At 38.8% G+C, this 17,474-nt stretch overlaps 3 protein-coding genes across 3 annotated transcripts in view; 2 read left to right on the plus strand and 1 right to left on the minus strand.

The window, feature by feature from the left end:
- LOC121645163 (immunoglobulin lambda-like polypeptide 5) overlaps positions 1-8,766 on the plus strand; it is a 36,881-nt gene extending 28,115 nt beyond the window's left edge. Inside the window, exon 4 of the mRNA XM_041993570.1 lies at positions 8,448-8,766. Within this exon, the coding sequence (XP_041849504.1) occupies positions 8,448-8,525 (78 nt within the window). The 3' untranslated portion in view covers positions 8,526-8,766. The remainder of the gene's footprint in view (positions 1-8,447) is intronic.
- Positions 2,004-3,600, plus strand: LOC121645145. Its single transcript, XM_041993545.1, has 3 exons — positions 2,004-2,737; positions 2,967-3,102; positions 3,254-3,600. The coding sequence occupies exons 1-3, from the start codon at positions 2,004-2,006 to the stop codon at positions 3,440-3,442; spliced, it is 1,059 nt and encodes a 352-aa protein (XP_041849479.1). The 3' UTR covers positions 3,443-3,600.
- Positions 8,767-10,344: 1,578 nt separating the features above from the next.
- LOC121645004 (immunoglobulin lambda-1 light chain-like) lies at positions 10,345-16,694 on the minus strand. The gene is made up of 5 exons (XM_041993278.1): positions 16,507-16,694; positions 16,091-16,414; positions 12,706-12,825; positions 10,924-11,232; positions 10,345-10,792 (listed from the first exon to the last, which is right to left on the minus strand). The coding sequence occupies exons 1-5, from the start codon at positions 16,547-16,549 to the stop codon at positions 10,632-10,634; spliced, it is 957 nt and encodes a 318-aa protein (XP_041849212.1). The 5' UTR covers positions 16,550-16,694; the 3' UTR covers positions 10,345-10,631.
- Between the last annotated feature and the right edge of the window lie 780 nt (positions 16,695-17,474).

Genomic DNA, 17,474 nt, shown 5'->3' on the forward strand with positions numbered 1-17,474 from the left:
CTCACGGCTACATACATCCCAGCTTGTGATTAGCTCGCTGTCCATGATCGTTCTTTTCATTGGTTACAGACTACAGTAGCACCACGCACATGCTTTCTCTGCCTGCACATGTGCCTTCAGGCTTTTGGTAGGTAGCTGTTTGTTTTTTTTTCCACGCTAACTCACTTCAGCAACTTCAACGAGAGATTCATTAACACGAGGATTATGGAACTGAACCAGGCAGCAACATGTCCGATACCAAGGAGCAGGATAATGTGGTAGAGGTAAAGCCTGATGATTCCGTGTCGAAGTACGAGCCAGATGAACGGGACGAACATGGCCTTACTTGAAGGAAATGTTCACGCTAGTTGGCTCAAAAAAGGATTCATGGCGAATGAACTGTGTCCTGTGCAGACCCAAAGTCAGAGAGCTTCTCGCTTACAAGAATTCTCCGTCAAATTTGAAAAAGCACATAGAGGTAAGCAAAACAAACAGCTAAGTGTTAACGTGACATTATGCTAGGTTAATAAGTTTAGCATTCTATGACCATCATGATGTTTCAGCGATGTACCAGTTAGGCCCAAAGTTGTAGTTTGGTAGTTTAAAACTTTTTCATATGACATGGACCGATAATTTTTCAGCACTTGAGCCACAAGACCACGTTTCATTTCATGAAACTTGGCTTCTTAGACCAAAATCTTGAGCTAAAAGAATGTCTTTGTTAATGTATTACACAATTTGGTCCATAATGCCATGCTATAGCTTATTGATGTTGGTGGAGTACAGGTGTAATAGGTTAATTTACATTTAATATTATTTGCTGCTTGAAGACATATTGTCTTATATGCCGCCTTATATGTGTTTAAAGACCTGTTCATTGTTCAGTGCATGTGAAAATAATAGACCAAGTAATTGTATTCTATATGCGAAAAGAACTGTTGTGAATAAGCTGTAATTAAACCTGTCTGATGAGGTCATCTATTCCTGCTGGGATCAGTAGTAGCAATCAGTTGGTCTTTTACCAATATATCTTCACATGTATGGAACAATGAACAGGTCTTTAAACACATGTAAGGTGGCATATAAGACAATAGGTCTTCAAGCAGCAAATAATAAAAATGTAAATTAACCTATTATACAGGCACATGTTGATCAAAATAACAAGTGTAAACTTAATGTAAATTAAGTAATGCAGATGTTTGAATGCAATTCAACCCTTTAGTTAAGGCTCTATAACTTATTCGTTTATTTATTTTTTACTTTTTTCACTTATAGAGAAAGCACAAAAACCACATACAGAAATACTTGAAATTAACTTCCATCAAAAGGAAATCCTCTGAGCCAGAGGAAGGTCAAGGTCCCGCTGCCAAGCAGGTTTGTAATGTAAGTTTTTCATGTTACTTATTAAGATTCAGAGATCAAAAGATGCTCTCAGCACACCTATGTCAGGGATCAACCTATTCTTTATTTGTAGTCATCAGGTTACAGAGCCTGCCCCAGAGAGGCAACATGCCCCTCCAGCCGCTCATTCAGTGTCACAAAGTTCTTTTTGTACACTAGACATACAGAAGTAACAGATGGCCAGCCCTTAAAAGAGCATACTGTAGACACTTTAGTGGAAGAAATAGTGTGTGATATTTTGCAAATGTATTTGTGAGACACAGCTGTTATCAGTTCACATGACTCTGGTTAGCTTCTAGTAGGTGCTGTTCCCAACCTTTTTGAGAGTGGTATGCCATTGGGAATTGACTGTAAATATAGTCAGTACTATAATTGTACTATAATTGTTTTCCCCACCACAGGTTAAACTCTGGGAAACCAAGAAAGTCTCACAGAAGAGTGTGGATGATGCCATCATCAGCTTTGTCATCCAAGGCTTGCAACCTCTGAGTGTCGTGGAACAACCAGGCTTCAAAGACCTTGTACAGCACCTGCAGCCAGGGGTCAGTGTCATCTGCCGGGGTACCGTCAAAAACAGAGTGGTTAAAGCTACCCAAGACACGAAGAAGAATCTGAAGGCTGCAATGTCCAAGGTACAGTTTATCGCTACAACAACAGACTGCTGGACAGCACACAGAAGATCATTCCTAGGTGTCACGGCCCATTGGTTGGACCCTCTGACGATGAGACGATGCTCCGCTGCTCTAGCATGCTGTCAGTTAGAAGGATCTCATACCTTTGCAGTACTCGCTGGTGCCCTGAATAACATACACACGGAATACAACATCCGGGCGAAGGTAGTGTGTACAACCACTGACAATGGCTCCAATTTCATAAAAGCATTTAAAGTGTATGGACATGATGAAAACAACAACACAGGAGGACCACTCCAGGGGGCAAGTCAAACCAGAGAAGAGAGCAGTGATGAGGAAGAAGGCGAACCTGTGGAGATTGTTGACGCTGGAGGTATATTGGATGAAGATGATGGCCTGGAGTATCAGCTGCCAAAGCATCATCGCTGTGCCTGCCACCTTCTCAACCTGGTTGCAACAGTTGATCTCTCTGCAGCAGATGCTGATCCAGTCTATAAGAGGGTCTCTCGCTCAGCATTTGCAAAGTGCCACAGTCTATGGAACAAGACCAGTAGATCCACCCAGGCTGCAGAGATCATCGCAAAAAAATGCAAACTGCAACTTGTGAGGCCAGTCGAGACGAGATGGAATTCTCTCTTCTTCGCTGTGGAGAGGCTCGGAAGAATCATAAACGAACAAGGAGAAGAAGCCATCGCATCTGTTTGCAGTGCACTAAAAATCCCCATGTGAGTACTACTGTCTTTAAAACTGATTGACTGCATGAGGTAATATTCATCAATTCATATTTACCAATTGAGGTCAACACTCCCTTCGTGTGGTTAATATGTTTCCATCAACACCACACATTCCTACTTTCTAAATTAAGTAATAGTGACGTATGCTCATCTTTTTGGAAATATGTTGTTTTCTCTAGTAGTTAGACTTTTTGTATCCATTTATGTTTGTTTTTGGCAGGTTGACTCAAGCGGAGATTGCGTTTCTGAGAGAATACGCCAAGACCATGAAACCAGTTGCGAAGGCCGTCAATATCCTACAGGGAGAGGCCAACGTGCAGATGGGATGGCTTGTGCCTACAATAACACTGCTCAAGGTGTGTGTCACTCCCCCTTTTCAACTCAGTACATGTAGTTTTTCTTATTTACCGTAGGATAAAAAAAAGTGCCATGTTGATATTAAACTGGATTTTTTTTTTTTACTGTGTTTGCATTTCTGTCTAATAAAAATTCTATTGATTAATCAAGGCTAAGCTCGAACAGTTCCACATCTCCTCCAAGTACTGTGGGCCATTGTTGGACGCACTACAAGCAGGACTTGAAAAGCGTTTTGGACAGATGCTTGGTGATCCAGAGCTAATTGCAGCAGCAATTCTGGTCCCCAAGTTCAGGACGACCTGGACATGTAACGAAGAGATCCTAAAAAGTGGTAAGTGACTACTGTACTGTTGCTGATGCTTTTTAGTTTATTGATGATCAGATCTTTTTGTCAGATTTACAGTATCCATAATTATTTCTTGCAATATGCATTATTCACTTGTGAAAACTAAATTACAATCCTTTTCAAGTGTATAAAATAATTCTGCTGAATATATTAATGTCCAATTTCCATGATTTTATTTTTTAATCTAGGGTTTACAGCAGTGGTAATGGGGGAACTGCTTTAAAACCTTTGATTTTGTGGATTTTGGATTTGGGGCCTATTAGTGTGTTGTGATTAGTGTTGCTGCCTGGTTCGGTTCCGCAGTCCTCACATCAATGGATCTCTCGTTGAAGTTACTGAAGTTTGTTAATGTGAAAACAACACTACCTGCAGCCTGTAAGCTGAGAAAGCTGTGGACAGAAATTGGGGATGACAAGATGGAGGAAAGTGATGGATTTTCTAAAAAGCACTTAGGGTTTTTTGTTACTTAAAATTTGTTTACAGCCAAGTTGTCTCGAAGACGTTATTTACACTGACGGCTAGATTCAGCCTGAATCAGATCTGTACCATATTCAGACTGAACTCTGATTGGTATTAACATCACGTGACCATTAAAACCAATCTGAATACAGTCTGTTTGTGGCACAGATCTGACTCAGGCTGATTGTTGATTTAGCTGCTGCCTGCCAGTGTAACTGGGGAGTAAAGAGATGGGTAGAAAAGAAAAAGGTGATAGGTTTATGTTTACAAAACACTATTTGTTTTTTTTGCTCTAAGTCCAGTGCATTCTGTGCATGGCTGAAAAACGTGTTTACTGTACATATGTATCTGACTAGGCTGCTGTCTTATTAAAAATATAAACTTGATTTCAAGAGGTGGGTCTACTTTCCTTGAGACTTTACATCAGTGTGGAAACCAATCCTTGGCCAAAGGCCAGTTTTAACTAAGACATGTGTTTGGAGTTTAACATTAAGACCTGAGGACCTGATTAAATGTTTGATCACATAAATGTCCTCTAAATCCTAACAGTCCACTGAAAAAAACCCAAAAAACTAGGTTTCTATGTTAGTAGCACAAACCTGTTTGGAGATATATTCATAGATTTGCACAATTTCTTTTTTCCGAAAATGGCAGATCTACAAGCTCATAGTGCTGCACTCGCTGTGCCTTGAGCTTGTAGATCTGTTATTTTTTAAAGTGTAATGGTATAAGAGTTTAAAATCTAAAGTGACACTTAAAAAAAAACTTTTACTTTTACTCTAAAAGTACATTTCATAGCCTGTACTTTTTTCTTTTTACTTGAGTAATTATTTCATTGACTACTTTTACTTTTACCAAAGTCATTTTTTTCACAAGTACTTGTACTTTTACTGAGTACAGAATGTAAGTACTTTTCCCATCTCTGCACATCGGTCCCTCTACCGCCCCCAACTCATGTGCGAATGCAACATGAAACAGTTCCCCTGGAGAAGAGCCGTTCTTAGAACTAGGACAGTTATTAGAACTGCGTTCTTAGAACTTCTCTGTCGGAATGCGCCTTATGTCTCCTATATTCTTTTTAATTTACTTTTTTACTTCTCAGATTCCTGTTGCACAGGCTGGAAAACTGGGTTGGACTTTCTGGCGTGGTCCTTAACTGGTTCAGGTCCTATTTAGAAGGCCAGAGTTATGTTGTTACAATCGGCAGCTATGAATCTGAGCAATTGGCAATGACTTGTGCAATTCAGTCCTTGAACCTTCTCTGTTTAACTTGTATATGCTCCCTTTGGGTCAAATATTACAGAACTATAGAAATAATTATCAAAGTTATGCAGATGATACACAACTTTATGTGTCTCTGTTACCAGACGACTGCAGTTAAATAGACTTAATGTGTCAGTGTCTGAAGCAAATAAACACCTGGATGAGGGAGAATTTTCTACAATTAAATGAAGACAAAACTGAGATTATTCTGTTTGGTAGCAAAGAGAAGAGGGTCAGCATTGGTAAACACCTGGAGACTCGGGCTCTTAAAATCACCGACCAGGTTCATAACCTGGGAGTGTTGATAGACTCAGATCTGACTTTCAGCAGCCACATCAAAGCTTCACTAAGAAACTTTTTACCAGCTCAGAAACATCAACAGAATTAAAAGTTTAGTCTCCCAGAAAGACCAAGAGAAACTCATCCATGCATTCATCTCCAGTAGGCTGGATTACTGTACTGGTCTTTTAACAGGACTTCCTAAAAAGAGCATTAAACATCTGCAGCTCATCCAGAACGCTGCTGCTGGAGTTTTAACCAGGACTAAGAGATCTGAACACATCACACCAGTTTTGAAATCTTTACACTGGCTTCCAGTCAGTCACAGAATAGATTTTAAAACCCTTTTGATTGTTTACAAATCCCAGAATGGTTTAGGCCCAGAATACATCTGTGATATGTTCAGAGAATATAAACCTAGCAGAGCTCTTAGATCCAAAGACACTGGTCAACTAGTCCAGACCAGAGTCCAGACTAAACATGGAGAAGCAGCATTTAGCTGTTATGCTGCAAACAAGTGGAACAAACTGCCAGTGGAGATTAAACTTTCACCAAATGTAGACATTTTTAAATCCAGGTTAAAAACATTTCTTTTCTCATGCGACTAAGCATGAATTCTGCATTGTAACTGTTTAACTTATCTTGCATTTAATCATTGTAATGTAATTTATTATTTTATTGTAATTCTTGCTATGTGTTTCTGCCTTTTACTATTTCTCAATATCTGTAATGCTTTTGTTTTATGTAAAACACTTTCAATTGTCCTGGACATGAAATGTGCTATAAAAAATAAACTACCTTGCCTTGCCTTCTTTTCACTATTACCGATTCACAAAGTTATTCCAGTTCATCCTGAGGGGAACATGAACATCTGAACCAGACAATCCATCCAATAGTTGTTGAGATATTTCAGTCTGAACCACAAATGTCCATCTGATGGTGGCGCTAGATAAAAAGAATCAACAAAGTCTCTTCATGAAGTTAATCCTCTGGGGGCCAAGAATGTCTGTTAAAGGTTTCATGTCAATCCATCCCTCCATCCTTTAGTCCAGATCCAGTCCATCTGGACTAAAGTAGTGGACTGACCAACAGACTGACATTAACATCAGAGCCATGCTGCTAGTGTGGCTAAAAGAGAAGAGAAGAAGAGACAGTCATGTTGATATGAACATTAGAGAAACACATCATGGAGCTGAAATATGATCCTGCTTCATCATTTGAACTCCTTCACCTCAGCTGACACGTTCACCAGCAGACAGGTTTTTGTACCAGTCTTTCTCACTGTGTGGAGGATATAGCTACCTCGTGTATAAAAAAGAGCGGTTCATCATCTTTGGTTCTGGGACTAAACTGTATGTAACAGGTAAGAACAAACATTTCTTTTCCTTCACTTGTTTTCTTGTAGAAGTTAAAATGTGTTTAAAGTCAGTTTCTGCTGCTTCAGGCTTTACATGTTAGTTTTTTCATCATTAGTAGAGAATTCATCATGCAGCCATTGTTACAGAAGAAAAGCTCAATAATTCCTGAAAACATGTTAAGATCTCACTGAACAACTAAACTTATTCTTTATTTCTGCAAATATTAGTCACGATACAAACATTTACTTTTTCACCTTCTCAGTAATTCTCTGACATCTGCTGGTTTTTACTCAAACATTTAAAACTTAAAAATCTAAAAAATGTCTGTTAATGTTGTACAGAGTTGTTTTAAGATCAACTTAAATTAAGTTAATTAAATAGAAAATAAAAGGCCAAATTTTAACTAGTAAACTAAAATATTTTTTTAAAAGAGATTTTAAAAAGGAACCAAAATAAACTGATCATTTATGTTTTAGCAAATTGCTGTTTATTACCTCAATATAATTTTCATAAATAATTTATGCAACTTCCAAGTCTCTTTTAGAAATATATAGAAAAGTGTGTGTCTGTGTGTGTGTGCGTGTGTGTGTGTGTGTGTGTGTGTGTGTGTGTGTGTATAAGAATGTAAAAGAATAAAAGAAAAAGAAACAGTTATATTTAAATAAATATTTTTATAGAATAGATAATAATTAATAGGTAAATTATGAATTTCTCAATTAAAAAGCGTCACTGTGGTTTTTATAATTGATGCATGAAACGGTTAATATAAGGAAAGATTTGCAGAAATATAGCCAACATACCACTATAAATAGTTTTTATTATTATTTTCATTTAGAAATCACCAATAAAAAAAAATAAACAAGTTTTAAAATAACTTCATTGACTTTCTAAAGAAGATTTCCACGTGGTCCACCTGCTGCCATGAGGTGATGAGTGTGTGTGATATGAAGCTGAATCCAGTGTATGTAGTGAAAGTGAACTTTGTGCTGTATTGATGAGGAGTTTATTGATCAGAGTCCATGTTTCCAGGATCAGACTGAATGCAATGCAGTGCTGGAAGCTGCTGCTGACTGTGTGAATGTGTGTGTGCTGCTTGTTGCTGCTGTCAAACTTCAGATGAGCAGGTAGTGAAGCCCGTGGTGAGCGTGTACCCAGCAGCATCCAGAGTCCACCAGGAGGGGAGGAGCTCCCTGCTGTGTCTGGCCTCAGCCATGTTTCCTCCTCTGGTCCAGTTCTCCTGGAAAAGACAGAAGGAGGACGGCTCTCTGGAGGAGCTGCTCCCTGCTGAGGGAGATCAGCTGGAGATCAGAGAGTCAGGACGCTCCGCTGCCATCAGGGTGGTCGATCGTGATGCTTTCTACACACAGAAATACATCTGCTACGTCAAGCATGAGGGGGGAACAGTGGAGGCCCAAACACAACAAGGTAATGAAGGCTTGGAGACTGTGTTCAGCAGAGATTCAGCTTCATGTGGAGACGCTGTCAAAGAGAGCAGAGGAGCAGAGGACTGACATTTCTCACTGTAACTCCAACATTTGACTCCTTTTCTGTTTCAGATGTTTGTCCCTGGCTTCAGACACTCTTAAAGCAAGTGAAGCTGCTCTTGCTGCTGTCCACAGTGCTGATAGTGAAGAGTCTGGTGTACTGCTGTGGACTCTCTCTGCTGATGATCCTCAGAAACAAGGGACCGTCCACCAACTGCACCAATGCTGGCTGATTGTTTTCTGCTGGACTTTTCTCTCCATCAAATCTCATCAATTCATCTCATTCATCACTTTGATCAGGATTCACAAATGTTAGTTATGACATGTTAGAAACTAAATGAAGCTGAATTATTAGCTGCCTTGTAGATATTTCAGCATTTATCTTGTTTTTCTTTTTAATCTCCTGTATCTGCACAGTGTGGTAGGTTCTCCACATTTATTCACTCAGATAATCTCAATAAAGTGTAAAACAGGGTTGTTGGTGTTTGTTTCTCTGCTTGTTTACAGGTTCGGTATGTTGACAACCATTAGACTGTGGTTGTAAGTTTCTTTCTCTTCCAACCTCAACAAGTTTCACATCATACAAATATATAAACAGGAAGAAGAAGGAAGCCATTTTTATTCAGTATTAAAATGAAGCATTTCTGTGGAAACCAGCATGTGATGCGATGTGTGACCCCTGATAATTTAATTTGTGTAGGAAAACTTTGACAGTGAGGATGTAAAACTCTACGCTGATGACACTGTTGTTTCCACACATGAACAAACAGCAGAGCAGAGATGTTGTTTGAAGCTACAAATAAACATCCAGAGGTTTGACCAGTCAGGACTGTAGGTAGAGAAAAAAGACAGACAGCAGAGAGGGAGGGGAGGAGATGAGTGTGTTCAGCAGCAGATATGAATCTGTTCTCAGTGGTTATTAGAAGAGAAAAAACTGCTGACAGCCAATCAAACTTCCTTTCCTGCAGCCGTGTGGCTTTCTGCTCTGCAGCCTCCACACCGTTAGCTGTGGCTTTTCACCTTAATAACACAATGACAGTTACAACCATCGACTGTGCTTAAAGAGTCGTTACAGGAAACATCTGTGTTCTTCATCTGTGAGAGAAACAGCTCAAATCCTGAACTCAGAGCTGAGAAATGAACTTTGATGGAAGAAAAGGAGAGATGAGAAACCTCCTGCTGAACATTTGTTGCTGAACATTAATAATAAATCATTTAAAGCTCATCTTCTCAGACATTTCTGCTCTTTCAGTCGACTGTACTTCTGTTATCATTCATCAGAACAACACAAACCACACTGAGACAGACTCACAAACCACCGACACAAACAAGTCATGTTGTTTGGTTGGTCTGAAAACAAAAGCAGGACGAGACGTCCATGTTGGTTCAGCTCAGGTCTCATTTTTTCACCGGCTGATAGTTGATTGAAAACCTCCTGCAGAGCCGTCAGAGGAGTCTGTTGGTCTCAATCACAGCTGAGTTTTTATTGACTTCTCTTCAAACTGGTTCAGCCTCTGTGAACCTGCTCTCCACAACTTTATTTAAGCTTCTGTTGATCACTTTTAAATCCTTCATGGTCTGGATCAACTTTCCATGTCAGAACTCTTCATTCTGCACCTCGACCCCTCAGATCAGAGACTCAGCTGTTATTTCAAGTTCCACAGTTCACACTTAGAAGAAAGGGAACCATGATTCTACTGTTTTAACTCCAAGAACGTGGAACAAACTCGCCGTCAGCATCAGAACAGCTGAGTCAGAGCCAGTTTAAAAGCTTTTATAAACCCTCCTGTACAGACTTGGATTTGGAGATTTAATTTTTTTTTCTTTGGGAATTATTTCTGTCGATTTTGTGCAACTTTAGTGCTTCAAAGGTTTATTCTTAGCCTTGTCATTGTCAATATTATTATAAATAAACTCCACTGAGTAAAGAAATATATTGTGACTTGAAGAAAAGAATCATGTTGTGATTTAATATGAAAAAACATTTATTTTATTTTATTCTCAAAAATTTGTTTATTACAGAAAAACTGTGTAATATAAAAAAGTGGAAACTGCAAGAAAATCTGAAAATTATCAAAATGTAAAAGACAGAAAACAGATATAAAATAAACCATCAAAATCAAACTTTTTTTTTTTCAGAATTAACAGTTCATGACAGCAAATATAAACATTAATAAATGGATGTAAATTCAGACGATGACTCTGTCAAATCTGCATAAAAAGAGACATTTTAAAGCCAAATACAACACGTCATAACTAACATTTGTGAATCCTGATCAAAGTGATGAATGAGATGAATTGATGAGATTTGATGGAGAGAAAAGTCCAGCAGAAAACAGTCAGTCAGCATGTGTGCAGTTGGTGGACGGTCCCTTGTTTCTGAGGATCATCAGCAGAGAGAGTCCACAGCAGTACACCAGACTCTTCACTATCAGCACTGTGGACAGCAGCAAGAGCAGCTTCACTTGGTTTAAGAGTGTCTGAAGCCAGGGAGAAACATCTGAAACAGAAAAGGAGTCAAATGTTGGAGTTACAGTGAGAAATGTCAGTCCTCTGCTCCTCTGTTCTCTTTGACAGCGTCTCCACATGAAGCTGAATCTCTGCTGAACACAGTCTCCAAGCCTTCATTACCTTGTTGTGTTTGGGCCTCCACTGTTCCCCCCTCATGCTTGACGTAGCAGATGTATTTATATCTGCTCTTCTCACACTGATGGATCAACAAGATGGCGGCAGAGCGTCCTGACTCTCTGATCTCCAGCTGATCTCCCTCTGCAGGGAGCAGCTCCTCCAGAGAGCCGTCCTCTTTCTGTCTTTTCCAGGAGAACTGGACCAGAGGAGGAAACATGGCTGAGGCCAGACACAGCAGGGAGCTCCTCCCCTCCTGGTGGACTCTGGATGCTGCTGGGTACACGCTCACCACGGGCTTCACTACCTGCTCATCTGAAGTTTGACAGCAGCAACAAGCAGCACACACACATTCACACAGTCACGATAAATCACACATCCATTTTCTATATACATATACATACATACACATGATAAACAAATAAGACAGAAATGAAATGAGCTACAGATGCAGGTAATATCTGTCATGTTTTGCAAAAGAAAAAGAAAAAAAAATTCAAAGAAAAATGTATTAAGTAAATAGATGGTTCAATTAAAGTTTTTGTAATTAAATATCTAAATAAACCTTAACTTTATTTACAGTTTCTTACATTCATCAAATTTAATTTTTTCACATCAGTTTTTTTACACAGAGTTACTCCTTTTTTTCCTTTGCTGTAGTAAAATTTTATATTTAATACATTTTGTGTTTTTAAGCCTGACTTGAGCTTTTAAATTAGTATTTAAAGCAGCCTGATTTATTCCATTAATTACTAACCCATCAGGCGTTTGGTCATATGTACAGTTTCACATACATGATATATATAAATGTTTTTGTGGTGACCTCATTATATCAAGACATATTTTTAGTTATTGTATTATCATGTCATATTTCACGAAGTTAGAGCTTTTTAAACTGCGAGTGGATTTGGTTTAGTTATTGAATCCCAACCCGATATTTAAATGGGCTCCAGACCACTTTATACAGGAGAAGTTGGGCCCCAGCATTAAAATAAAAAACAAAAAACAAAAGAAAAAGAAAAAAAAGTTAAGAACCCCTGAGCTAATATGTCACTAATGATAAATACATATATAATATAATATAATATAATATAAATAACTAATATAATATAATATAATATAATATAATATAATATAAATAACTAATGGATATAATTTACACTTCATTTAAAATGTAATCTTGTTAAATAGAAAAACATACGTCTCAGAACTGCTATGATGAAAAACTAAACAACAACACTCATATTCTCAAGGATGTTTTTCTCTATTTATTTCTATTTTTTTCCAATCTGCTCTGTCTCGTCTGTACCTGCTACTGTAGCCAGACTTATAACAAGAAAAAAAATGTCCTGGTGTTTCTTCACTGGCTTCCAGTTAAATAGCCTATTGAGTTTGAGATTCTTTTACATGTTTTCAACCCTCTAGAAGGTGTAGTTCATAGTTTAACTCCTCTGCCTTTAAAACACAATCAGATGCCTCAGATCTGCTAATCAGTAACTCCCGTTACCTCGTCTACAGTAAGAATCCATAGTTTTTACTAAACAGTTATTGTTGATTTTTCTTTGCTTCTGAAAATTTTTCAGCACTTTGTTAAACTGGTAGATTTTTAAATGTGATATACAAATTAAATTTGATTAGCTCTTTCTTCTGTAACAATGGCTGCATGATGAATTCTCTACTAATGATGAAAAAACTAACATGTAAAGCCTGAAGCAGCAGAAACTGACTTTAAACACATTTTAACTTCTACAAGAAAACAAGTGAAGGAAAAGAAATGTTTGTTCTTACCTGTTACATACAGTTTAGTCCCAGATCCAAAGATTGGGTAGCTATATCCTCCACACAGTGAGAAAGACTGGTACAAAAACCTGTCTGCTGGTGAACGTGTCAGCTGAGGTGAAGGAGTTCAAATGATGAAGCAGGATCATATTTCAGCTCCATGATGTGTTTCTCTAATGTTCATATCAACATGACTGTCTCTTCTTCTCTTCTCTTTTAGCAGCATGGCTCTGATGTTAACAGTGTTTGTTCTAGTCACTGAAACAAGTAACTAGTTACAAGTTCTAGTTGCTTAATTGTTGAGTACTTACACCAAAAAGTAATGTTACAGATAAAAGTAACTTTTTAGTTATTTTTGTAAAAGAACATTCTTTTCAAAATCCACTATTAATATTCTTATAATTTAATTACATTGTAAGACATAAAAAAGTCATTTATCAGCAGCAGCAGATTATTTAAAATAAATAAATAAAAATAACACAGCTGCTCAAAACTTAAATCTATGCTGCATGTTGAACCCTGCTATTTTTTTATTTGATATATACATATATACATATATATATATATATATATATATATATATATATATATATATATATATATATATATTAGACAAAATATAAAAAAATCATGCAACACATAATCAAGTCTTTTGCAGCTACTTTCATACACATACATGCATGATGCATGAGGAGTGAGGAGTGAGGTGCCTGCCTTCACCCTATATTAAAGAACTGACAATAGCAGACCACCAATAGCAAAGTTGGTGGGCGGGGCTCCACGGCAGCAGCACCCTGGTCTACTCCCTCGATGTCCTGCTGCCATAAAGTATCCATCCATTATCTTGACTGCTTATTCCATATGGGTCGCGGGTGAGCTGGAGCCTATCCCAGCATTTTAACAGGTGAGAGGCAGGGTACACCCTGGACAGGTCACCAGTCTGTCGCAGGGCCAACACAGATGGACAAACAACCATTCACACACACACTCTCTCCTAGGGAGAATTTAGAATAACCAATTAACCTATCATGCATGTCTTTTGGACGGTGGGAGGAAGCCGGAGAACCCGGAGAGAACCCACGCATACACGGGGAGAACATGTAAACTCCACACAGAAAGGCCACCGCCCTCAGGATTCGAACCCCCCCCCCCAGCCGAGATTCGAACTGGCAACCTTCTTGCTGTGAGGCTGCGGTGCTAACCACCACACCAGTATATTAAAGTATATTAAAATTAATTCATAAGTGCATATCAGCAGGAAACAAAAGAACATAAATAAAATACTAATGCTGTTCTTATTATCATTTTACAACAAGAACATCAATAATAGTAATTGTTGGTACCACCATACAGGAAGAAGAATAAAACAAAAAAGGGAAAGAAACAAGTAGTCCATGATTTATGTATCTATATATTTCAGTAAAGGGTTCCACGTTTCTTCCCATTTGTCCGTCTTTCCAGATGAGCAGATGTTTTCCATCCTTTGAGTCTTTGTGCCAAAACTGTCCCAAGAAACAAAGCAGCCCTAAGGAGTTGTGGAAGGTTCTGTGGTTTATTTTTACAAACACCGAAACAGAATTAAATCTCTATCTGGGATTAAGTCTCTCTAATAGGCCCCTGAGTAGAAAAAAACATGCTGGACCAAACTTGTTGTATAATTGTTACACCTGCACCAGGTTCTACTCGGGATCCCTGATTGTCCACATCCTTTCCAGCCAGTCAATCACCAGTTACTAATCATCCACACCTGTATCCAATCTCCTCACCCGGCTACTTAAACTCCAGCACCACACTCATTCCCTGTCAGACGCCATTGCTTCACTCACGGACTATGCCTCTTTCCTTTCCCTGCTCCGTATTTCTTGGATCCACTCCACCGTTTGTCTCCTAATAGTAAGACTGTTCCATAATTCACTGTTTGTCCAATAAAGCCACGTTAATCATTCTTTGTCTCTGAGGCATCTATATGTAACAATAATAGGACATTTCCTAAGAGAAAGCAAACGTGATCATTCAGATGATCACATATTGCATCCAGGTAGGAATGAAACTTTGGAGTGATAGAAATGGTGAATCCCGTTAAACTGCATTAACTCAGGTCTGCTATTGATTGAGCAATTGTGAATTAGAAAATGGGCCTGTTTCTGTTGTTCTGGTATTTCTTGAATGAATGAAATTTTTATTGTTTTGTTGATTATACTCGTTTTTAACTTTCTTATATATGTTATTTGTGTTGCTTCTCTGCTGTACAACCAATTGCCTCCTCGGGGGACAAATAAAGTGATTGATTGATTGATTGATTTCTGGTCTCATCTCCCGGTACCATGCTGCTTTAACATGTCTGCTGATATAATGGGTAAAAGGAAGCATTTGGCAAATTTAGCAACAAGGTTTTTGCTTGTGCGTGGTGAGTTAAGTGTTTCTTTTTTATAACTGCTAATGTGATATTAAAATTGGGACAGATTAAATCACATTTACTTAAATGAAGCAAGACTGCACTCGAGATAAACATCTTTTATGCATTTGATGCCATTTGAGTGCCAGTTAGAGAATGTTTAATAAAATATAGATGGTATAAATGCATGATTATGACCTCTTGGTGACTAAGTGGATATATTGGGAATGCTGTAGTCTTTTTTAATTTGAGAAAGAATTTTGATGGAGTTTCTCACTTGAATGCTATGGCTTGTAGATCTAGTAGTAGAAAGTGGTTTAGTAAACAGCAGAGATAGTAATAACATGGAAGGTTTCATTAATGGCTGCAACTCCAGTTTCAGCCACAGTGGGACAGAATTAATAATTTCATTGTTTGGGAACCTCATCTGCCAGTAGGTCAGTGCTTTCATATGAACCTTGGAAGGCCCAACCCCTCAAGCGGAGGTGTGCTGTAAATGTGTATGTAATGTACAGCCAAGTGTGGAGGCATCACATTTGAAGGGACTGGAGTAATGATGTATGTGATTATGAGTTATAATGCTTAAAATTTAAATATTTTTACTGAGCATGTGCAGGGTGTTGAACTCCACATTACAACCTCGTTTACAACTTAGTTTTGTGAAACTGTGAGAAAATGTGTTTTATTTTATGTTATAGTTTTTATGGAGCTCGTGATTTCATGCTGGTGGCGTTCAGAATATTCCTGCACCTCCCAGAAGGGAACAAATAAACCATTAGAAGTTCTCTTCTCATTTTATTGATGCCAAGAGCTGCTGCATCCATAAAGACAGCAGTAAAGAAGAAACTCCCTCAGCTCAGTGTGTTTGTGACTCTGTCTGAGATGGAGGTGAAATATGTGAACCTGGGCTGTGCTTTACTGCTCTCTTCCTGCCACTAACACTGTTTGACATCTGCTCATCTGAGGGTTTTTGTACAGGCTGCAGGGATCATTTCTCACTGTGGAGACCAGATTTCCAACAGCTACAGTAGTAGGTGGCTGAATGATCCAGTTTTACTTTCTCTATCTGCAACTCACAGCCGTTCTGAATATTCACACCTGAGAAATCATCTTTCTGAGGATGCATGTAACCTCTGTAAACTTCAGCTGAAATTTTGTCAATATAGAGAATTACTTTGAATGTTTCTTTCTTCTGGTACCAGAACACATAATCGTTGACATCACACAGGTGAATGTTTCCACATCTGAAGGAGACACTTTGACCAACTCTCCTGGTCAATGTTAAATCATCCTGAATCAGCTCTGCTGCCATGGCAACCAGCGCTGTAGAGACACAGCCAGACAGATGAAGGTTAGTGTGACAGTGTTTGTTCCAGGTGGAGTTTGTTGGCTCCTGATTGGCTGGAAACACTCACCTGAACACAGCCAGCACAGAGCAGCAGCTGGGAGGAAAAGCATTGTGTGCAGTGGTGTTTCCTCTGGTGAACCTGGGGAGAAGTGGTGCTCTGATGCAGCTGAGGCCAAACAAGGACGAGCTGTGAGATCAGAGCAGGACCACGTGCTTTCTAACAGGTCCTCAAAGCTCCCATCAGCCCCTGCGGCCCACAGATCAGACTGCTGCTGCTGATTGACAGCTCAGCTGAAGCTGCTGTGTGCTTTCATGCTCTTGATTTCAATCTGACAGCAGATGAAAAAAATCTGCCTCACATGATGCAGAAAGACTAAAAACATTCATGTTCCCACAAACACGTTCAGGTTGGTGGTGAATTTAGTACCACACACTGTTATCTGTTGTTTAGCAGCTGGGATGAATTCAAATGTTTTGTTTCATACGTTGGAACGTGAGGTTTCCTCTGACTCCCAAACACAACTCCACTGCTGTGTTGCTTGTTAGGTTGTGAATGTCAGAACAGCTTTTCAACAACAAGCTGGAGATGTGGCTGCTGTGCTGCTTTTGGTTCCCAGTCAGTACAGACAATATGGAAAGTAGAGCTCACAGTTATGACACTAAAATACTTTTGTTTTCAGACATTGTGACAGCTTCATGCCACTTTCCTCCAGTCTGAGCCTCATTTGGAACACAATCAAACATACTGGGACATGTGGGAAAGGTTCCTATCGTGCATACTGGACACATCTTTCAACTAGTGATGGGCAAGTATAGGTTCAGGTTTTCTTTCAAATTTTTGCAATAAAATTTAAAAAATAAATAAAATCCCAAGTTTCAAGTCTACAGACTAGGAATAGTGCCATCTAGTGGCCAACTGAAGCCACAGCACTGCAGCAGAAGTAGAACTAAATTATCTGTTAATATGTGGGACCCGAGAGCTATTCTTCTTTTTTTAATCATCTCAAGATAACAAGGACTGTTTTCTTGTGATGA

Source organism: Melanotaenia boesemani, chromosome 8 (assembly GCF_017639745.1).
Source record: "Melanotaenia boesemani isolate fMelBoe1 chromosome 8, fMelBoe1.pri, whole genome shotgun sequence".
NCBI classification, from domain to species: Eukaryota; Metazoa; Chordata; class Actinopteri; order Atheriniformes; family Melanotaeniidae; genus Melanotaenia; species Melanotaenia boesemani.